The sequence below is a fragment of the Labeo rohita genome, chromosome 12, assembly GCF_022985175.1.
Source record: "Labeo rohita strain BAU-BD-2019 chromosome 12, IGBB_LRoh.1.0, whole genome shotgun sequence".
NCBI lineage: Eukaryota > Metazoa > Chordata > Actinopteri > Cypriniformes > Cyprinidae > Labeo > Labeo rohita.
This window is the reverse complement of record NC_066880.1, coordinates 13,679,975-13,705,109: the sequence shown is the minus strand read 5'-3', so window position 1 is coordinate 13,705,109 and position 25,135 is coordinate 13,679,975. Positions and strand designations below refer to the sequence as shown.

Here is a 25,135-nt window from a genome sequence, read left to right as displayed (position 1 = left end):
AAAAATAAATTATAATAATAATTATATAAAACTTTTTATAGTTTTAATTTTAAATATTTTAAATACAACTTTTTGTATTTATAGATTAATTTTTTTTTATTTTTAATCTTTTCAACAGCCAGCCAAGAAAGGTAAAGCCGAACCCGAAAATTTTGATTATGTTATATGCAATTAGGACAAAAAAAAATTAATATAATAAATTATATAAATCACATGAAAAATCTTATAGTTTCAATTTAAAATATTTTCAACAGACAGCCAAGAAAGTTAAAGCTGAACCTAAAATGTTTATTATTTTCTATGAAATTAATACAAAAAGTAAATGTATATTAAATTACAGTATATGGATTAAAACTATATAAACTTTTTAATAGTTTTAATTTAAAATATTTTCATCAGACAGCTAAGTTAAAGCACAACCTTAAATTCTCATTATTTTTCTAGAAAATTAAGACTCAATTAAAATTCAACTGCTAAAAATTCAAATCTGCCACTGGATGAATAAATGACATTTTAAAATAGACTAAACAATAAAAATAACATATTCAAATAAAAGTTAAAAGTAAAAATCGAATAATATTTAATAATATAAACCGCGCACAATCTGACATTTATTGACAACATAAATACTTATTTCACGCTGTCTTTGAAAAGAACACCTGAGAAAATACAGCGCGTTTTCACTGAATCCTATGCTGATCCCTAATGTCTCTTGTACATTAGCCTACAGCTCCAGATTCTACTTTTCTGTGGTTTTTGCAGAGTTCTGAGTGTATGTAGTCAACAAGGAACTATTTAGCTCCAGAATGCTCGAGGAGAAGCCCTGATTGAATCAGCATGATTGGAGCTATTATCATGTTTCCTGTGCAGACCATGTGACGGGAGAGACGTGGCTTTTGATGTGAGCCAGTTTGGAAGCCTATGGTTGATTCGAACAAGCATCCAGTTATCAAAGCAGGAAAACCATACAGATTCCCTCCAGTGTCCTTCAATCCATCTGGTGTTTAAATGTTTAGCGTATGTGAGTGTATGTGTAACGCAGGGTCTAAAAGTGTCCTGCGGGCAGCGTTTAACGTAAAGGCTTAGCCTGCGAGCGTGTTTGTGGGTGTGCGCGTCTGACCTGGCCGTTATCTGGCGAGCCGTACTGAAGTGTATTTGGGGGAGGGGTGGCGTCAGCCATACAGAGATCAACCTCAATAGAGAAGATTAACCATGAACTAATCATCCTCTCTCTGGAAGCTTCAGGTGGTCTGTGTTGTTTGCGTGCGCATGTGTACGAGGCAAGCGGCGTGCAGCAAAACTCCTGCGCTTTTCCGTAATCCTGGTCTCCAAGCGCGAGCCTGCGAGCAGACTAATCCACCGTATTTACGTATTAATAACCAGCCAGGCCACAAGATCATCATTACACATGGTGTTGTTGTAAGTTAATCTCTCTAAATGGGATGCTTCAGTGCTACACGACTCCATGGGACAACCTGGTGCATGACTGAGATGCGGAGAGAGGGCCATAAAACACACACATACACGCACACACTCGCATTACTTAACTCAGCAGCAAATCAATAATCGACAAACCTTTAAAAAAAAAATTGTCAAAGGTTATATAAATATAATGAATCAAGTATTATGAAATGAAATAATCAAGTATATTTATTTGAATATAATTACTATATATCAAACCATATTTAATTATATTTATATATAGTGTATATATATAGTAGTAAATATATCATTATTATATCATATATTATATACTGTTTTATGTGTGTGTGTGTGTGTGTGTGTGTGTGTGTAAATCTACTTAAATATAATTCCTATAATAAATAATTAAATACCAATTAGGCTTTCACTAAATCATATTTAATTAATAATAAATAGTTACATTAAAAAAATAAAATAATATAAAAATAAATGTGATACCAGACGGAATGACCACTTCAGATAATCTGCAATCAAAAGATGTGAAAATAAATAAATAAATAAATAACTTGTGTTTAATTATTGTATATATTGTATTATAAATATATAATTTTCAAAGGTTATATAAAATGCTTAAATACATTGCCTATATGCATATATAATGCAAATTAATATTACATTAATAAAATATAAATCGTAAATATAAATATTAATAAACGAATTACTCAAGTATTATGCAATGAAATTATATAATCAAGTATATTTATTTAAATATAATTACTATACATACATTAAATTATATTTACTTATATTTATATACAGTATTATAAATATATCATTATATATTATACTATTTTATGTGTGTGTGTATGTATATCTACTACATACTTAAATAAAAAATAATAATCAGGAAATAAAAAATAAATGTGATACCAGACAGAATGATTGCTTTTGATAATCTGCAATCAAAAGACTTGAATAAATAAATAAAAAATAAATAAGTAAATAAATAAATAACCCATATTTAATTCTATTTATATATAGTATTACAATTGTATAATTGTCAAAGGTTATATAAAATGCTTCCTTTTACTTTGACATTAATATTACATTAAAAAATATATATAAATTAAAAATATAAATATTATAATTATATAATTATTATAATTATAAATATTATATAATTACTATACATACATTAAACCATATGTAATTATATTCATATATAGTATTCTAAATATATCATTATTATATCATATTATATATACTGTTTTATGTGTGTGTGTGTGTATTATGAATGTCTGCTTAAATATAAGTACTATAATTAATAATGAAATTAATTAAGCCAATTACACTTTCACTAAATCATATTTAATTGTGTGTGTACGTGTGTGTGTGTGTGGGGGGGGGGTGAGTGTGCGTGCATGCTTAAAAAATACATAAACACTTAACACAAAAATAAAAACAGGTAATAAAATAAATGTGAAACCTGACAGAATGACCACTTCTGATAATATGCATTTAAGAGCCCATATTTAATTATATTATATATAAATATGTAATTATTATGTCATATATTATATTATATATTTAAATATAATTATTAAATAAATACTAACTACACTTTTAATAATATAATTAATATAATATAATATAATATAAATAAAGCTTAAATAATTTAAACAAACAAACAAATATATATAAAACCCTCTAAAAGCCATCTCATAAATAAGATAATGATACTGAGTGAATGCTCTCGACACAGAGTATACATCCATCAAATACTTTTACTTTAAAACCCAGCCTCAGCCCAATCAGAAGTACCGGTTGGGTAGAAACCTATACATAGGAGCCTAATAAAATGCTTATTTTAAAAAAAATAAAAAAACAGCAGATGGACTTAGAGGCTTTTCCATCTGAACTCTTCGTTTATATATATATATATATATATATATATATATATATATATATATATATATATATATACACACACACACACACACACACACACACACACACACACATATATATATATATATATATATAGATACATAATGTATGGGGGATATTAAAAAATGTGATACCAGACAGATTGACCACTTTCGTTAATCAGCAATCAAGCTAAATTATCCGCCAATGACATCTCATGAAACGACCCAATATCAGCTCACATCTTCACATCAAGCAGTAGACGAGAACGAATGGCTGTGAATTCCAAGGGTCCAGCATGGCACACTGGCCATAAACGTCTAGACATTCCCAGCGTCTGTAGGGCTAAAGAGATTCTCCTTGATTTAATAGATTTATTAGGCTTTGATTCGATTAGGACAGAGAGAGGGCTCAGCTCTAAATGACAGCTCAGGCTGAGGGCACATTGGCTGCGCAGAGGCTAAATTAAAGGGTAAGTACAGTCTGCCTCGGCTGCTTACCACAGGCCCAAACCCCTCTACCACTCTTCAGAGATTTCAATTCAGCTAACGGCATCCCTAATCGCTCTCATTATACCAGACATATCAGGTTTTTGGGTTGCTGAAACTTAATTGTCAGCGGTTCAATTTTCCGCTTGTGTTGTGCTTTCTGACGGCGGTAAACGGTATCATGGCGAGACCAAAAAAGGGGGTAGAGAAGGTCAGCAAATGTGAGCCTCAGGAGACACAATGCCACAAAAATGACAAGTGGAGGTAAAGCGTCCAGTTTTCCTGTTATTCCTGTCATACAGAGCCAAAATATGTTTTATCTTATCGGCCTTCCGAGTGCATCTAAGCCAGAAATATGGAGAAATGTTAATACGTATGAAGAAATGCAATAGTGGGATGAGTGTGCAGGGTAAACAAGGTTTTTAATGAGAAAAAAAGATGCATGTCCAGTTCAGAGTAAGGTCAGCATTCAGGTGGAGGTTAGGAATGCATGCACAAACCAAATCATCCACCCACCCACACACAGACACACACACAGGCCAACCATGTGAGTCTCACACGCTTATCTCATGGGTGCATTCCCATTCTCCACCCTTTTTGTTGCCCTCTTCCTTTCATTCCTCTTCTTCTTCTGGCCTCTTTCTTAATGTCCTCTGCCTGTCCAACCAATGCTTAATAGTGGTTCTCTCTTCTTCTTTTCAGATAACACACACATTAAACTCTGGAAGACACTGACTTCCTTGTCAAATGGAAGATATACTGTAAACGAGACTTCTAAATCAACAAAACAGCAAACTGCAGTGACAAAGAGAGCTGAAGTCATTCATTTTCAGTAATTCAGCAACATGAGCAACTAGTAGTTATGAAACAAAAGTTTAGAACTTCATGCAAATACGCAGTGATGCGACTGCCAATAAGAGTGTAGACAGTGATTCTTAAAGAGAGAGTTCACACAGAAATTACAATTCTGTCATCATTTACTCACCATCATGTTCCAAACCTAATTTTCTTTCCTCTGAGGAGCACAAAAGACCCTTTTTGGACCCTATTTACTGTCATTATATGAACAAAACAGTAACATTCTTCAAAATGCACATAAGAAAAAAGTCAGTGGGTGAGTAAATGACTTTAAATTTAAATTTTTGGCTGGATTATCGCTTTAATACGCTATCACTGAGGCGGTACATCCTCAGTGGTACCTAATAGTTCTCATAGCTTCATAACAATACGGTTGAACCACTGATGTCACATGGACTGTTTTAACAATGTCCTTGCTACCTTTCTGGGCCTTGAATGTGGTAGTTGCGTTTCTGTCTATGCAGGGTGAAAAGCTTTTATCCGAAATATCTTAATTTGTGTTCAGAAGATGAACGAAGGTCTTACAGGTTTGGAAACGAAATGAGGGTGAGTAATTAATGACAGAATTTTCATTTTTTTGGGTGAACTATGCCTTTAAGTCTGACTACAGCTTGATTTGTCACTTACTGATTGTCTTAGCACTATCAGGATGGTGAGCTGGGCTGGCAGTACCCACTTAGGCGAGCGGATGCCAGGCAGGAACATGCAGAGGGGCCGTCTGTGCCAGCGAGGGCAGACTCAGGCTTTCAGCAGTCATGAATGAGGCTTATTTATCCCAACGCGTGAATAAGGCCAGTCAGTGAAAACAGCACAAAAGGAGACAGAGGCTCGTTGGCATGCACACAGTGTTGCCTCAAAAGCAGTGTTGCAAGACTTTGGTATTAGTGAGAGGAATTGGATGAAACAGAGATCCAGTGTGTGACGGGAGCACTGTAACACTGTGTTTGTGAGAGAGACAGTCTGATTCGATTAATAATGAAATAATAATTGAACTTAAGCAGTGTTAAAAGTCTAAATCCACTGTCATGTTTGAAGCAATCACACACTTATCCTAAAGTTACATGCACTTCCTTGTTTGTTTTGTTTTGGTTTTTTGTTACTTTGTGTTGTTGAGGGGGCAGGACCTTGGGGCTGTGCATCCTGGGTAAGTAATCTGTCTTTGTCTCTTCCTGGTTTTGTTTGCATTGGCCTGGATGGGGGTCACTCAAAGTAGGAACAGACTAGTCGTCTAGGGTATGTTTGGGTCTTAGGTCTGGACCATACAACATATACAGTTAAAATCAAAAGTTTACATGCAAAATGTGAATTCTTTTACCAAAATAAGAGGGATCATACAAAATGCATGTTATTTTTTATTTAGTACTGATCTGAATAAGATATTTTACATAAAAGATGTTTACATATAGTCCACAAGAGAAAATAATAGTTGAATTTATAAAAAAATTCAAAAGTTTACATACACTTGACTCTTAATACTGTGTTCATGAGTCCCTTGTTTGTCCTGAACAGTTAAACTGCCCGCTGTTCTTCAGAAAAATCCTTCAGGTCCTACAAATTCATTTTTTATGTATTTGAACAGTTTCCAACAATGACTGTATGATTTTGAGATCCACCTTTTCACACTGAGGACAACTGAGGGACTCATATGCAACTATTACAGAAGGTTCAAACGCTCACTGATGCTTCAGAAGGAAACATCATGTATTAAGAGCCAGGGGGTGAAAACTTTTTACATTTGAAGATCAGGGTAAATTTAACTTATATTGTCTTCTGGGAAACATGCAAGTTTCTTCTGTAGCTTCTGCAGGGCAGTACTAAATGAAAAAAATATGATATTTAGGCAAAATAAGAAAAATGTACACATCTTCATTCTGTTCAAAAGTTTTCACCCCCCGGGTCTTAATGCATAGTTTTTCCTTCTGATGAATCAGTGAGTGTTTGAACCTTCTGTAATAGTTGCATATGAGTCCCTCAGTTGTCCTCAGTGTGAAAAGATGGATCTCAAAATCATACAGTCATTGTTGGAAAGGATTCAAACACATAAATATATTTGTGGGACCTGAAGGATTTTTCTGAAGAACAACGGGCAGTAAGCAACTATCACTATACAAAAAAAAAAGAAAAAAAAAAAAAAAAAAACAGCTGTGGATCATTCAGGTAACAACAATTTATTATTCTATTATTTTTACCTATTATTTTGTGAACTATATGTAAACGTCTTTTATGTGAAATATCTTATTCAGGTCAGTAATAAATAAAAAACAACATGCATTTTGTATGATCCCTCTTATTTTGGTAAAATAATTAACATTTTGCAGATTCTGCAATGTGTATGTGAACTTTTGACTTGAAGTGTATTTTCTACTATTCAAAAGTTGGTGGTCAGAAAATGGTGACATCAAAGTAAGACTTCTGTATTGTTAAAAAAAAGATCTCTATTTCAAATAAATTCAGTATTTTGAGCACTAAATCAACATATTAGAATGATTTCTGAAGGAACGTGATTAGACTAATGGCTGCTGAAAATTCAGCTTTGCCATCAAAAGAATAAATTATATTTTAAAACATATTAAAATAGAAAACAGTTGTTTTAAATGCTAATAATATTTCACGAAATGTGCATCTACATGCATGGCTGATTCTCTATTTGTGTGAGAAATACAATCACTATCACTAGCTTACATGTTCAAACAGAAATTAAGATTCCCATCAGAGTGTGATCCCAGCTGGTACCATCAACAAAGGATGAGTTTACAGACAGATTGATGAACTGATTCATTTAGCTAAAAATATGCCACGTCCAAGCATCAGTAACTTCAGGCTTTTGTAAATAACCTCTGAGAAAAGCAAAACAGGGGTAGAGGACCACAGTAATGATTCAATTAATCACTTTACACATGTCTATTCATGCCCAATCTAACCTGATTAATGCGCACTTCTTAATTATTACCCCGCCACTTTTTGAGACACTCATTCAATGTCATTCCTGACGACGTTAGCAGCTTTTAACAGCGCAATTAACACAGTCGCCCGCTTTTCTTTTATGGAATTATAAACTCCTAGAGAACAGAACAATGCCCTCCCCGCTATTTGATTTGAATTCACGAGCACTCTTTCATGTTCTCGTCTGCATCCATTAACCAAACACATCCATTTGCCTTTTATTTAAAAAAAATCCTTTTTGTGACCTCCATGCTTTCAGTTAATACCAAGCTTAAAAGCTTGATTTAAAGGGAGCGAGAAAAATGGGCACATGATAAAATACAAAATTGGCAGATTATGAAAACAATGTTGTTTTTTTCAGTCTGAAGGTGAGCGCATACTGTCTTTGTTTCTCAGTGAGCTGGTGAGCTCATAGGGACAAATAAAGGCAACTGATAAATTGAAACTATATGTGGAAGACATTTCTTCCATTGACTTTCTCAGTCTCAGTCTAAAAAAAAAAGTACTTTTGATTCAATTTCTTTTGAGAAATAAAATTAAATACACATTTAATTCATTGAATGCGTGCTTGGCTATCTCTTTGCATTACACTGTGACTTTTTTGGAAGCTTTTTTGAAAGCCGTTTCCTTAAGAGTTGACTTTATACAAAAACACTGCTGTGTAGTCATTGGCTAAATGGACAGCAACAGGACAGCTGCCTACGGTTTTGGACACAGTCAATGTCCAATCTTTTTTTTTTCTTTCTCTCTATGCAGACACACCCTCGTGCATCATCCCATTTGCGCAATTTTAACAGCCTTGTTCCTTTCCTCTGCCTCGCTGACCTGCTTCTTTTCCCCGTATTTTAAAAGCAAAGTAATTCAGACTCCATGTCTGCTGAAGTCTTTCACTCCAAATCATCAAAGGTACCATGTCTCCTCTCTCTCTGTCTCTCTCTCTTTTGTCAGGTGTTATTTATGAGACGTGTAGCGGAATTCCTGTGAGCCTGCAGCACCTGCTGTAGTTGGACGGGGAGTCGAGCGGCAGCTGCCGTACTCTGTGAGAGCAGGGAAAATGTTGTGAAAGCACTGTGATTATGTTATTTAAGTGTTAAGGGAGGCCGGGAACATTAAAGGACATTGAAAAAGAGTAGTGGATTTGTTCAGGGAAGCTGGGACTTGCAGAAGAACTGTGAAAGCATTGTGAGAACAAAAAGGTCTAACAACGTTTTCAAACACATTATGAAAGTGTGCCGAAAAGTGTGCTAAGTGGACCCAGGGAGTTTTTAAGTATGAAACATGCAGTTGAGTGCAAGAATATTGGAAAACAATAAAACTAAAAAACGTTTTACAATGAGGTTAAATGTATTATCATTAACGAATGCATTAGGAATTATGAACTAACAATAAATAGCATTGATTACTGCATTTATTCATCTTTTTAAAAAAATAATTTCTAAAATATACATGCTGTACATGCAAATGCTGTAAAAATTCCAGCAAGAATGTGACGGAATCATGGAATCCAGTAATAAAAATGGAATTTACTGTAAAACACAGAATTTTACGGAAATGTCAAAGTTCGAATGAATCAAAAGCAGGTCAGTACACTTAATTTGAGTCACAATGTTGAGTCACAATATTAAACCACAGAAAGACTATTTAAATATGAATCCTGCATGTATTGTGTCTCTGTGTAAATGAATGGCGCAGACGCGCTGTTTCGTTTGCTTTTAATAGTAAACCCCTTTGTTTGCCAAAGTATAAAGAGATTTAATATTCATTTGATTAAAAGACAAATTACTGTTTTATGCCTTCAGGAAAAAAACAGGGAAAAAAATATGTACCTAACACACAATTTCTGGAGGGGGAAAAAATAAATTAATAAATTAAGTTTTTATGCATTTAAATTAGTGCTGTCAAACAATTAATCAAGATTAATTGCATCCAAAAGAAGTTTTTGTTTACATAAAATATGTGTGTGTACTGTTATTATGTATATATAAATACACAAATGCATGTATATGTTGTTTATATATTAAAAATATTTATATATAATATCAATTATATGAATATAAATGTAAATACATGTAAATATTTTCTAAATATATAAACATATTTTATAGGCCACTAACATTTTTTTTTTAACTTTTAATAAATGAATGTTATATTTTATATGAATATAAATGTAAATACATGTAAATATTTTCAAAATGTATACTGTATGTGTGTGCATTTAAATATAAATAATAAATATACACAGCATACACCATATTATGTAAACAAAATCTTTTATTTTGAATGTGATTAATCGTTTGACATCACTAATTTAAATGCTTAAATGCTTAAATGGAATTTGGTAACAAAACAGAATGCGAGGAAAAAAATCAAACATTTTATAGGCCACTAAAAATGTAATTTTTGTTAAAATCTTTAATAAATTGATGTTATATGTTATGAATATAAATGTAAATACATGTAAATATTTTCAAAATGTATACTGTATGTGTGTGTATTTAAATATACATAATAACGATACACAGTATACACCATATTATGTAAACAAAATCTTTTATTTTGAATGTGATTAATAGTGACAGCACTAATTTAAATGCTTAAAGGCTTAAATGGAATTTGGTAACAATAAAACAGAATATGAGAAAAAAAAAAAAAATGTTATAGGCCACTAAAAATGTCATTTTTGTAAACTTTTAATAAATTTAATTGATTTTAATTGATTTTTTGATTAATTTAACCATTAAAAAGGAGTAAAAAAAAATAAAATGCAAAAATGAAAACATAAACATGCTCTTCATGTGAAGTGCAAAAATAGAAAAAATAAACTGAAGAATAACTTTCCTATTTGCTGCCGATATTTGGACCCAAGTTCAGTCATCACTTCTTGTCAGTGTTGTAACCAGGTAAACACAGCGCACAGGTGAACATAGCAAGGTCAGCGTTTGTTTTGACTGCAAACACCTGAATCAGGACAGGTGGACTTTAATCTGCCAGTTTGGACAGAGAGCATCTCCGTCAGCACAGCTAACACACACAAAGAACAAAAAAACACACATTAGTACCTGAATGCTGTCCGATTAATTCATTTCCACTAAAATTGACCAAAAACATCTGAATGCACACTATGCATGATTGTTATTCCGAATAAAAATGTTTGTAATCTTCAATCAAAAAGGAATAAACTGCTCTGCCCCAATCCAATCAATTCCCAATGGATAAAATCACTCAGAAATGCATCATATTATAAACATAAATTAGGTTTCGGTTTAACTTTGTACAAATGAACCACCAATCAGATGAAGGCACGGAGCAAGATTATTACACAAGACATTTATTTGCTCTTGATGTCTAACCCCAGTTCAGTATCAGGTAACTATCAGGTAAACTTGGCAAGGCCAAATACTGTGTACTGCAAATACAGGAGGGATACCACTCCTTGCGCTGTGATTGGCTGTAACATGTAGTGGGAGGCTTTGATACCATCAGGTGCCAGGTGCAGACAGAGAGAGGAGGGGTGGGGGAGTCTGACAGCACCAGCAGAGGTGAACGATCACCGCTTAAAAGATGTCCGGATCACGTACAGAGAGAGCGCGGAGCCAAATCTGGTTCACATTAGGGTGGTTTTAAAAGGAAATGTTGCAATGACATCCCCTCAGCCTCGCGCGGGACCCCAGGATAATTATTACTAGCGGAGGTGAGAAATTCCCGGGATGCCATTTAGCACATGGACAGATGACATCAGAGGAAACCTGTAGGGACCTGAGGCAAACATATGGAGCTGGAGAACAGAAACAAACAGCTTACTAAACACCGCTTAAACATATTTATCATTACATGACAAGCCTTTCTGCCAACACACACACACAGGCATGTTTAACAAATCGGATAGACCCCTGAGAAGCATTTTAATTGGGGTGACAGCATCTTGTTTTATTATATTTAACATACGAGAGGCTGTAATACGTCACATTAATAAATTACAGACCACTTCTTCCTGTATACGTATGGCTAAATCAGCATTTTTTTCTGTGTTTTTGCACAGGGTACACTTTTTCCCCATCGCATCTTTTTAGATGTTTACCAGTCTTGACGACCGCTCTGGCGGAAAGCCTTTCTCAATGTGACTAATACACACACTCATCGTGTGACCTAACATCCTACTTATACAATCACTTCTCTAGGGAGTTCAGATGGACAAGGACACACACATACACACATCTCCAGGGGGCCGTGGATAGAGACGCATTACGAGTACCCCCTCAAATCATAACGCATCAAACCCTCGCAGAGCTCCTCAGAACCTCCGAGAACAGAGATCTCACGCTGCCTCCCAGCATCCCTGACATTTCATACATCACTTTGATAGATCACCTTATCAGTGCAGCCGCTCGCCAGCATAAGAGCTGTATTCATAAGGCCGCGCGGGCCTACGAGCTGATAAAAGTATACGGCATATTCATCATTATCTTCTTAGCATTGTTTTGATGCGATAAGGGCTGAAAGCATTAAATGAGGATGCATTACTTCTAGCTGTAATTTCGCTTTCTGATGCAACAGGGTTGCAAATGTTGAAAAAGGAACGGTGACGGCTGAAGGTGTGTTGATGCTCTTTAGGAGCTGTTTCTGTGCAGGAGAGACCGGCGTGCCTTGTGGATCAATCAGGAGATATTGCAGGTTGTTGCCTATTATGGATGCAATATGGGGATGATGGGATTGGATGTGAGCGTGAAGCTGCTAAGATTAAAGAAATGAAAAATACAGCTTTTCGCTTTTAGCTGAGGTTCTTTATACACAGGGGGTGAAGATAAGAAAAAACACTCTGGGCGGTGATAAGACTTCCATTGCTCATCCTTTGCTATGTCCGTATTGTACAGTGAAAAGAACAAAATAGATTTACACCATGTAAAATTTTTTAGGTTGTTTTTTAAATCACTATAACATGACAGATTACATACCCATCTCTGTGACACATTTCCGCCAATGAATAAAAAAATAAAAAAGGTGATTGCCACTTTTTATCTCGCAATTCTGACCTTTTTCTTGCAATTGCAAGTTTGCATCTTGCAATTCTGACTTTTTTTAGAATTGTGTGACACAAACTCGCAGTTGCGATTAATAAAGTCAGTACTGCATGATTTAAACATTTCTAAGAAAGTTGCAATTCTGAATCAGAATTGCAAGATATAAACTCAAAATTCTGACTTTTTTCTCAGAAATGCATGTTTATATCTCAATTCTGACTTTATAAAATGCAATTGCGAGTTTATATCTCACAACTGTGAGATACAAATTTACAATTTTGAGATCATACCGGTCCTTTTTCCCCTCAGAATTAGACTATTGCTTGCAATTGTTTATTTCTCACAGTTCTGACAATGTCAGAAATGAGAAATATAAACACATAATTCAGACTCAAAGTTGACTTTTTTTTCTTGCACTTCTGACGTTACTTTTTCTCAGAATTGTTATATAACCTTTGATTGCAAGTTATAAAGTCAGAATTGTGAGATGTAAACTTGTAATTGTGTAAATTGTGACTTTATAACACGCAATTGCGAGGTTATATCTGAGATATAAATTCACAATTTTCAGAATATATTGTTTTTTTTCCCTTCAGAATTGGACTGTATAACTTAGATTTGCACGTTCATATCTCACAGTTCTGACGAAAGTCAGAAATGCAAGAAAGTAAGTCAAAATTGCGAGATATAACGATGCAATTGTAAGAAAAAAAGTAAGAATTACAAGATATAAACTAAGATTCTGAGAAAAAACGTCAGAAGTGCATGAAAAAAAAGTCAATTTTGAGTCTGAATTTTGAGGGAAAAAAATCACAATTACCTTTATTTTAATTCAGTGGTGGAAATGGGCTTCCATACTAAAATCTGTAAACTGCTCTGTAATTTTTTTTTTTTTTTTTTTTTTTGTTTGCTCCAAAAGTATCTCCGTTACACTCTGAAACTAAAAAGTAAAAAAATAACAAATATTTTCCAGGTAAAATGTAATTTGCTTTAGTACAATGAACAATAAATGTTAAAGCTAACTCCATTTAGGAAACATTTAATTTTGTTGTTTTATAACATGTATAACATTTCTTTAGAAAAATAAATTAGTCTTTATGGACCCTTTTCACAGAATTTGATGACATGTTTCCACAGTTATTAAATATTAAATATAGTAATGTTTTTAATATTTGCATTTTTAAAAATGTAATGAACTTACACTATAATTTGTGTTTCCTTACTTTGGCATTATTACAGAGAAGTAGTTAATCAGTTGTTTTATTTTTTGCAAAATCATAGAAACGTATCATGGATTTTTTTTCTTTTGCATTTGGAAAAAGCTAAAATTATATTGTTGTAATTTCCATTTACCACTATAAAAGTTTAATGTGAAAAGGATCCATTCATGAAAACATATAGCTGCATTTATATTTTAGTGAGGTGATCCCTCACAAGGGAATCATTATATTTAGGAGTCCTCCTTGGCATCAAAAACTCTGAAACCTGCTGTAATAGCACCTTTAGTTACAGAAACAATCCACCTGGAGAAACCTAAGGTTAAGTGGCTCGCTCCAGAGCACAATGGTGTTCGTTCATGAGATCGTTCCTCGGAGATTTGAGCTTACAACCTTTTGGTTACCGGCCCAGATCTTTAACTACTAGATTACACCACAATCTACTGAAAACAGACTCTAGGAAAAGTCCAGCAGGCCTATGTTGTGTCAACACTTAAACACAAACTTTGTTATGGAGATGCACGACAGAGAGAGATAAAGAGACGGAGAGAGATGCCAATGACTATCCTAGCCCTTAAGAGATGTCCCAAGTCATATTATTAAAAACAATAAACATATCAGCACAACACACGCACAAAATTACCCCCCACACAAGCCAATTACGAGAACTCATATTCTCAGGTGCACTGATGAAACCCTAACAGGTGCACATAGAGACAAACTCGTAGGCTTATCCCCGAAGAGCACGCCACTTAAGTTGTCAGGCTCCGATCGGAGTCTTTTGGACAGGTGTACACACAAACATAATATCCCCAAAGAGTAAAGCAGTGGAGAAAGGAGGGGGTGAAGTCTTAATTTCCTGTGTGATGTGGCAGCGACCTTCCCACTATGCCTGCACACACACACGCTGGGATAGATGATTGTATTAGATGAGGTCATACACCTCACACACCTGTTCATATGACTCACACTGACAAGAGATCTGCGGAAGAAGTGTTTATCTCCAGAGAATCTATTTCATACACACTCTATTAGATGAGATCAACACAACACAGTGACATACAGCAGAAAAATAAGACTGATAGGAAACACACACACACACACACTTGTTGTGGAATGTGTGCTGCTGGGTCCAGACAGCACAATACTTGTGAATGATCCTAACTGGCTGTTGCTATTCCAGGGCTGAGCTGTAACTGTGCTAGTGTGTGGGTTCATGTGATATGAACTTGTTTAAGTATTACTGAGATGCATTTTTGACCATGAGTGTGTACGTGTCACTCTCACCGTCCAGACACCTTTAGGATATTTTAGTCCACGGCCCAGCGCTGTTGACACCCATTCGCTGTAACACTTGTTCCTCCGTCACACCTCTCCATCACAAGCGACAAACGCTCCACCTACGCACTGACACGCAGAGAGACAAGGATTCCTCCACATCTCATCTTCCTCCCGGAGGAGAATGGGTCATATGTAAATGAGTGTCTCCGCATGGGCAGTAGTTTCCCACAGGCAGCGGGAGAAAGAGTGTTCCCTCCCTCTCTGCACTCTTTCAATAGTCCTTTTCTTCTGCCGCTAAGCCCCTCTATGCCCGATAGTGGCCCGCTGCATAGGTAGCAAAACCCCTTTTCTCCCCCTCGCTCAAGCTTTAAAACACAATAGCTCACTTAAGCATGCACACACACACACACACAAATACACACACACAAACCAACCAATAAAGTACAACCGTGCACGGCTAAAAAGGGGGTTCATGAAACCTGGGCTCTTCTGAGGAGAATGAAAACGAGGGAGAGATGAAGGAGACAGAAATAAAGAGAAGGTTTTTCTTTAGGAGTAATGCTTCCTCTCCTTCCGTGGGACCGGTGACCGGGCCGATCATTAATCCCCGTTTGTAAAAGCACAGAGATGTTTGGAGGGCTGTTTGCTGAGAGCCAAATTTGGACAGGGCCGCAGGAATTAAGCAGCACCTGAAATGAAACGTGTACGGACTCGGTTCTTTACCGGATACAGGATGAATGTGTTAAGAATTCTTCTTAAAGACAAAGTGAGGCTAAAATTGACATTATTTACTATAAATATCAATAGCGATTTGTAAAATAACTAAACAGTGCACATTTTTCTAAAGAAAAAACATTTTCACCTCTGAAATGAAATTTTTGCTAGCATAACCAACACTCTAAAAAATGCTGGAATAAAAACATGGACAAACCCAGCTTGCTTCTTGCTTAAAATGATCCCAAAATAAGTTGAAAATTAACATTTATTAATATGTTCAATAAATGAACATTTATTATTAAGTTGAATAAATAATAATTAAATATTTTTTTAATTGCTTATTAATAAATGTTCATCTTTTGATTACTTCTAATGCATCTATGTGTCCAATTTTTATTCACAGCCTATTTTGGGTTCATTTTAAGCCGGCCATATTGTAATTTTTAAACAATAGTTGAGTTAAATAAAACTACCTAGAAGTTTGGGTTAAACATTTAACTCAGCCGCTGGGTTGTATTTAACCCAAAAATATTACTCAGCGATGTCAATCCAATTAAATCTAATCAAATCTTGATTTATTCATTTAAAGTTTAAAATAAAAAAAAAGTTCCACCCTAATTTATTTCCTATTGAAAATTCAGTTTTACTCAGAAACACCATTTAAGACTTTTATTTATTTATTTTTTAGAAATAAATACTTCTATCCAGCAAGGATGCATTGATTTGATCAAATGTGATGGTAAAGTTTTGTAAACATTTCTAACTTTACAAAAGGTTTTAATTTTGAATAAGTGCTGTTCTTTTAAACTTTCAATTTAGCAATGAATAAAAAATGAATGAAAAAATATTAAGCAGCACAGCTGTTTGCAACATTGATAATAATGTTTCTTGAGCACCAAATCAACATATGTGACCCTGGACCACAAATCCAGTCACAAATTGCATGGGTATATTTTTAGCAATAGCCAAAAATACATTGTATGGGTTAAAATTATCGATTTTTCCTTTATGCCAAAAATCATTAGGGTATTAAGTAAAGATCATGTTCCATTAAGATATTTTGTAAACGTCCTACCGTAAAAATATCAAAACTTAATTTCTGAGAACTTCATTTGGACAACTTTAAAGGCGATTTTCTCAATATTTAGATTTTTTTGCACTCTCAGATTCCAGATTTTCAGATATTGTCCGATCCTTCATACATCAACTTTCAGATGACATATAAATCTCAATTTCAAAATATTTACCCTTATGACTGGTTTCGTGGTCCAGAGTCACATATTATAACAATTTCTGAAGGATCATGTGACACTGAAGACTGTAAAGTAAAGTCACATTACACATGATTCATGAAGTTGTGTGTATTGTCATGTTGTATGTAGTACTAAGGCCTGAGTGGCTATACTATTGCCTATAAGTGAGTCCCATTTCCCTTTTTTTCTTTTTCATTCACCTAATCAACAAAACAAAAGGGCCAATTTCCTACTCTGACCCTTCTAAAGAGAAGCGAACAAATGTGTACAATGAAAGAGAAAACACACACCGGACCTCAATCGACTAGAAATACACCACCACATTCTGTCTACAAGTTCTCAGTCACATACAGTGTTTTTCACATGCTTAAACGCACATTCACACACCGGCCCTTGACAAGAAGGAAGCCATGTTTGTTATGCAAAGCACAGGAAGGGAGAGAAGAGGAGCTATCTTGCCAGTTTACAACAGTCCTTCACTGTCACCTCAGCAGGCCTCCAAAACACTGACCCCCATCTTCAACAAATCCCTCCCCCATGTGACCTGCACACAGGGGGCAAACTGAAAGGGAATGGGGGGTAAGACGGAAAAAAACAAGGGCTGCTTCTGAGCTTTGTTACCTAGAGATCTATTCACAGAGTGTGTATTTGTGTGTGTGTGTGTTGGGGGCTTTAACACACAGCCAATTTGTTACGCTGGACGCCTCACAATGGCACAGGGGGGGAAAGTGAAGTCATACTTGAGGCAATGCATGGGCGCCCATGGCAGAGGTCACTAAACATCACCCTGCTACTGTGTCTTAGAGAACGGGTCAAAGGAGGAGAGGAGAGGGACGGAGACGAGAGCATTTCAGATGGACTTTTGGAGGAAGTCATCGAAAGCATGATGGATAAATGAAAATTTCCTCCTCGGCTGAACCTCGCGCACCAGGGAGAGACCTTAAATGTTAGCAGATGGCTTTTAAAATGCCCTAGCGGCACACATACCTACAGAAAAACAAATGCATTCAAAAAATACTGCACAATTTCCTAACTATAAAGTGTCAACTTAATGTGCATGAGTAAGAGAAAAACAAGCATGTGTGTTTATTGCTTTAAACCCTAGAAAGTCTGGTACGGGGTGTGGAAATAGCCCAGCGCAGTAATTAAAGTTTTATCAGCCAAATAAATTCCGCTACACCCATTTTATCACAGAGCTGGCAGTAGCCTGACGTTGGCCATAGCTCTCCAAAGGTAATGACAGTAAACAAGCTAAATATTTCTCATCATTCACTGGGCGTACTTGTAATAACGCATGCAAACTTGTGGGTTCTGCTCATTTCAGAGGTGTAAATCCTTCTCCTAAAATGTCTCGGAATAAAAATACAGCCTCGCTAAAGTTCTTTTGAAACGTAACCTCCATTTTAGAAAGCCACTACAAAGCACAGCACGCCCAACAGCCGCTGCCATGTTTATTTTCTTAGCCATGCTAATACCGGTCAGCCACATTCCTCTATTCCCAAACTGGGAGGTTTCAAATTGCCCTCCAGTACTCTCAGAGAGAGCCAAAGGAGGAAGGGACAGAAGGAGAGCTGCCCTGTGAACAACACCTGTCGTCTTGCGGACTATTAGCACCTTCACGTTTACAGCTCAAGCCCCTGGTTGCCTTCATGTTACGTGCCACGAGAACCCCAAGTGGCCGGGAACGTCGTTAGAACGAGTCCCACGTGAAAAGGTGAAAAAAAAGACACAGTGGCGCACAGTTCAAGCAGCATCTTAGCTCTATCAATAGAAGTTCACAAGGTCTCAGCGACATACTCGAGAAGCTCTCCGTCGGCCTTTGAGCCGTTGGTGATATAAGCAAGGTGTGCTTTTAAGTAAGATTGATTAAGGTTGTACTCCACAGCCACACAGCTTTCAAGATGTTTAGACACAGTTCACCTTCCTCACATTCTGCAGATAGCTTCACCTGAGACAGCTTTAAATAGTTTGAAAAACTGTTGACTATTTAGCATTCCAATCCAAGACGGAGAGTCCAAATCTGTGGGTTGTTCCCCGGGCTTCAAGTTTAGTACAGAATTACACAAAAATGAAAGAGAATTTACATTTTTCTGTATCTCTATAGAATTCAGCGTATTTTGTTTTCAGGGTAGGCCCACAGGGTAAAGAGTCAGAGAGAACTAATGAATTCTCTAGCTTGTAAAACATTTTTCACCTGCCCAACAGCTCATCTCGGAGGTTAACACCCTGCCTTTAGTCAAAGCAACATGCACGTCACAGATTTTTCACCTGACGGTGAAGTGCTGCTGTCATATGCTCAAAGTGTCTGGTAAAAACTTCAGCACCAGGGGAAAATCTTCACCTTCCCCCTCAGTCCCTGTGTGAAAAGCCACTGTAACCTTTACAGAAGCTCCAATGAACGTATATTACTGCAATATGACTCATAAGTGAGAATCAAGAACATTTCATTGACAGCCAAAAATAAGTTTAGTAGAATGGTGTAGATATTGCCATAATTACTGCTTTGACTCACACTAATCTGGAAATGCAAGTCATATGACTAATTAAAGACCTGTTCACACCAAGAATGATAATTATAAAGATAACTACATTAGTGTCCACACCACCGAACAGATATTGTCTGCCACCTTAAATTCTCAAGCATGTGACAGTAGTATTAATTGATTGGCTGTCAATGTTTTTATCATTCATTAGTTGAAAAAAAAAAAAAAAAAAAACGTTTTGAAAGTGATTTCAATTATATCGTTTCTTGCCTTTATTGTTATAGCTGTGGTGTGGACTCTGCTATTAATATTGAGAATGATTTTTAGAACTATATCTTAATCATTGTCTTTATAATAGTCCTTGGTGTAAACAGGCCTTAACATTTTACAGTTCTCAAACAACTGACTTTTTGATACCTGAGATACCCCAGGGGTTGCCAGGTTTTCACAACAAAGCCCACTCAATTGCTACTCAAAACTAGCCCAATGGCGTTTAGAGGGATGTCCCACAGTAAAAAATTCCAGAGGGTAAAATACACGTTTTTTTGACGGGGTTCCTCTGGTAAAATGTGCATTCTAGTGGCTAAATATTATATTATTTGGGTCACTTCAACCCACAGACATGAAAAATAACCCAAGGCAAAAGTATTAAAGTAGCCTGATTCCGTGGGAAAACCACAGACTTGGCAACACTGGATGACCCATAACCTTCCAATGTGACAGAGAAAAAGAATGTTTAAAATAGAGTGTTTGGTAATTATTATTGTTTCTAAACTCAGCTACTTTTGTTTGCTTTTGCATTTTAAACTATTTACATTTATGCTTATTTGTAACCGTAAGTCACATTGCTGCAACATGTCTCCATGTGTTTTTTTATCAGGACAGCAATGTTCCCAACAATCAGGCTTCTGATAAGAGCAACTTCGTAAAAGACCTAAGGGGGAGATTTTAATTATGTGTGATTGTTAAGCTGGTGAAGGTTGTGTGAATTGTAATTAGAGCTGAAGATGTTATGAACATACAGTTTAGTGCCGTTCATATCACACAACTTTACAAGATACTAGTGTTTAAGTCTTCCGTGGCTGATTCAGAATAGTTTTAAAGTAAGTGAGTTGAAATTAAAAACATTCCATTCATCTTGATTATGGTAATTAAAGTGAAGGTACGTCTGGTAAACACAAGGTGAATCCATCTAGAAGACAGTTTGCCTTCGGTGAACATTTACTGTTGGCCTTTACACCAAACGGCGAAGCACTCAGGCGGCCACATTCCAATTATGCACGGTCTGATCAACACTCCTAGCGGGGGTGCAAAGGGGGAGGGGCTTATGTTAATGACGCAGGGACGCACACAGCCAGGGAGCGTTCATCACGCACCGGGAGCGCTGATACTCGGTGGGTGCGCTCCGAGGTCAGCCCGTGACTTTAGATAATTAACGGTCAGGGCGGATAAAGCGCCTGCGTGCCTTTATAGATGAATAAAGTTATGTATGCGCAAACACGGTTTTATATGATTAAGAGTGAAATGATAAAACAAGTTTTATTTAGCACAGAATGACTGAGTTTATAATGGCATGTCATCTAAAGCTATATCTACATATGATAAAAGGTGCTAGACATGATAAAATAAGTAAAGCAGGTGCTGTTGCACTGCTCAGGTGCGTCTCCGCGTTCAGATACCTGCAGTGCGGTGAGCAGTGCCAAACGCCCTATGACAAAGCACTTATATGAACCCAACACCGCAGAAAAGCGCTGCAAAATGACCCTCAGAATCACGGAGTAAAATCATTCTAGGTTTCGAAACAATTTCAGAACACGCCTATGCTTTTACCGCACGGAAAAAAAGATTATGAGCGATGCTCCAGCACCTATAAGTACCGAGGATGCTCTTTGCACTGTAGCGATGCTTTTAAGAGTAAGCGCTATGGAAAACCGAACGATAACAGGCACCCATCCTTTCTGCAGTTAAAAACAAACGACAACAGCAGCTGAGAGTGAGAAAGCATGCGAAAAACACTACACATACATCTTGTTTTATACCTGCACAAGTTGACATTTGCTGCAACGCACGAGAAACGCCTCCCGTCTGCTTTCAAAATGAGACAACGTATCTCAGAAAGAGAAAAAAGAGGCTCCTTCCTTGTCAGCAAGTTCAGGTAGCAATAGCGAGATGGTCAAATGGCATTTATGAAAAACCTAAGTGACATTTTTATCCTCCCTCCGATCAGGTAGGCACATATTTACAGGTCGCTCACACACGCGCACGCTGAGAGAACCGCTACATGGAGCGCGCATGGCGTCAGCCTGGGGAAAAGTGTCTTTCTCCACTCGTCTCTTCAGAAAAAAGACATTTAATATAACGGATGAGCCGACGAAATGAGGAACGTGCACTTTTGGTCTGCTTGTCTACGGATGAAAATGTTTTGGAAGTATTTTCAAGTTATATTCTCTATTTGACGCGCGCGAGCGAGAAGTAAAGCACGCATTGCATTTCTCACAATCGTAAAACTACTCTGGACACAAATCGTGATTCAGAAGAGCAGATCGCAAGTACGATTCTAAGTTATTTAGCACACGCAACCCCGAAACCTACACAGTTACGGACGTGCATTGCGAAGCGGATGCATAAAGTCCCCAAAACAAATAAACTGTCAGTGCAGTAAGTCCAGCTGCAGCAGCATGGCGATTTATCAGGATTCTCTGCGCTGCTCGGGATGTATACGCATTCCTTATATAGGCTGCAGCAGTTGTTCTAGCAGCAGACAGCCCTTCGGATTCCTTTCCTTTTCTCTTCAGCGTTACCACCCAACTAGAAATGTGGCAGGCTGGCTGCACAAACAGGTTGCTTTAACTGGCATCGTGCTCCAGAGCTCTCTGAGCCCCGATCCCGCGGGGACGCCTAGACTGGCAGGACTGTTACATAAACACAGCGTTATTTTTTGCTTTGTAAACTTCAATCGGAGTTCAAGAAGAAACTTTCCTGTCAAACATAAGCGCGAACTGCACACATGCCCCTGTTTTCCAATGCAGCAGAGAGCAGCGTGCTGCTGTTATCAGGGCAGTTTCTTAAGAGCTATATGACAAAAGTGCGACTTGTAGCTAGCTGAAACTAGCCAAACTGTCACATCGCCGATGTAAAGCCATGTACTCCTAAATACCACTGTAAAATGTTCACATATCAGAGGTTATTCTTAGGATTCTGCTAGCTCGCTAGCTACCTGCTACCACGCAGACAGCGGAACAGCCCATTGCAGATATATCAAAGTTTGTTGTTAACGAAAATAAGACAAAATCCTCTCAAGCCACCGCTCTGTTCCCAAACATGTATTTACGAAAGCGTTTCCACCACTTCAATCGCTCAAAGTGATTCATGTGAAACCAAATCACCCGCATCGGACCAAACAGGTACATTTTGAGCGAGAAAATAAGTTTCAATTCGTTCGGATCTAAAGAGGAAAATCCCACAGCAGGAATGTCGGATTCAAACAGAATGGATTGTGTTCAAATCCAAAAGCTTTATGAAGTGAACTCAGGGCTTGGAGAAATAAAAGGGGAAACAAAAGCGAGAGTCGCTTGTATGGGACTGGCTGCGTATAACGGTCCGCGTTCGCGCTGTGCACCGCTAGGCGGTGAGAGAGTCGCGAGCGCGGCAGGTATAACGGTACACCAGATAGGGGCTATAACACGGCGCTACTTTCCAGCACTTTGTGGGGCTCGAGAAGTTCTGCCAGCGGCCCGGAGTCCAGAGTTGAATGAAAACAGCCGACGCCAAGCAAAGCGAAGGGTTTTTACTCACCGTTTGTCCTCCTCGGGTTCGCCTGCTTTCTGCGCTTACACCTGGGGCCATCCGCCATGATCCTTTCGCTGTGTCTAAATGCTGCTGGAGAGTCACCTCCTCTCGCCCCCACACCTCCCCTCCCTCCCTTCTACTCCACCTCCCCTCCCTGCACCTGGTTTACGACACTCGGCTTTACGACATTACCTTCTGGCTCCTATACCTCTCTCTCTGGCGCTCAGACCCCCGTCTCCGGCCAACTCCCGCCCCTCACACCACACGCTCCCTGTGGCGCTGCTGCCTGTCCGAAACGGTCACTGATCAACCTGTCCATGTACAGGGAGAGGGAAATCTATTTTGATTGACAGTTCAAAAGGAACACGAGTGTCTGGACAAAACAAACATTTCCAAGCCCATCGTACAGAAAAGCGCAACGGTAAACATTCAACCTGAATCGAGCTTGACGATATGTTGTTTTTTTACAGTTAGGGTGGGGGCGGGGAAAGTTTGACTCGTGCACCTGTTTATGGCGCGCGCGCGCACACGCGTTAACACACACACGCATTCACACACTTTTTCTCATTCATGATGAGGCACAAAACGGCTTGTCATAAAACTAGTCGCAGCAACAATTAGACAGTAACTTTTCATAGAGGGGGCACTGGCTGGTTGTCACTTTTTACTCTAATGAACATTTATAAGGGGTAGTTTTATTAAAATCAACATCTGCAGTTAAACCTAAGGTCTAAAAAATATTTAATATTAATTATTTTACCTTATTTATTTATTTATTTAATAGTACTAAAAATATACACTACACGTTTTTGAACAGTAAGATTTTTAATGTTTTTTTTTTTTTAAGAATTCTCTTCTGCTCACCAAGCCTGCATTTATTTGTACAGGATTATTCCAAAGTACAGGGAAAATAGTAATATTGTAATTTTTTAATGTAAAATGTTATTTATTCCTGTGATCAAAGCAAAATTTTCAGCATCACTACTCCAGTCTTCAGTTTCACATGATCCTTCAGAAATCATTCTAATATGCTGATTTGCTATTCAATGATTATTTATTATTTTTATTATTATCAATATTTAAAACAGTTGAGTATTTTTTATTTTTTTGATGAGTAGAAAGATCCAAAGTGATGAATAGAAATGATCCAAAATCAACATTATTTGAAAAAAAAAAGCTTTTGTAACGTTATACACTGTACCATTCAAAAGCTAGAAGTCTATGCTGATTTTTTAAAAAAATTATAGAAATAAATATTTTATTTAGCAAGGATGCTTTAAATGAATCAAAAGTGATGATAAAGACATTTATAACTTTACAGAAGTTTTCTATTTTAGATAAATGCTGTTCTTCTGAACCTTCTGTTTATCAAAGAAACCTGAAAAAAAAATATATACTCAGCTGTCTTCAACATAATAATAATAATAATAATAACAATAATAATAATAATAATAATAATAATAATAATAATAGTAATAATAATGCATGTTTTTGGAGCTGCAAATCAGAATATTAGAATGATTTCTGAAGGATCATGTGACTGGAGTAATGATGATAAAATTCTGCTTTGAAATCACAGGAATAAATTACATTTTTTAAATATATATATATATATAAAAAAGCTTTTTTTAAAAGGTGAAGAAATATTTAAAAATTTTACAGCTTTTGCTGTACTTTGAATCAAATAAATGTAGACTTGGTGAGCAAAAGAGATTTCTTTTAAAAAACATTAAAAATCTT

General features: G+C 36.6%; 1 protein-coding gene across 1 annotated transcript in view; it reads right to left on the bottom strand.

Moving 5' to 3' along the window:
* Positions 1–23,827, bottom strand: part of zeb1b (zinc finger E-box binding homeobox 1b) — an 80,312-nt gene extending 56,485 nt beyond the window's left edge. The window contains exon 1 of the mRNA XM_051124233.1: positions 23,402–23,827. Coding sequence (XP_050980190.1) covers positions 23,402–23,459 — 58 coding nt within the window. The 5' untranslated portion in view covers positions 23,460–23,827. The remainder of the gene's footprint in view (positions 1–23,401) is intronic.
* Positions 23,828–25,135: the final 1,308 nt, after the last annotated feature.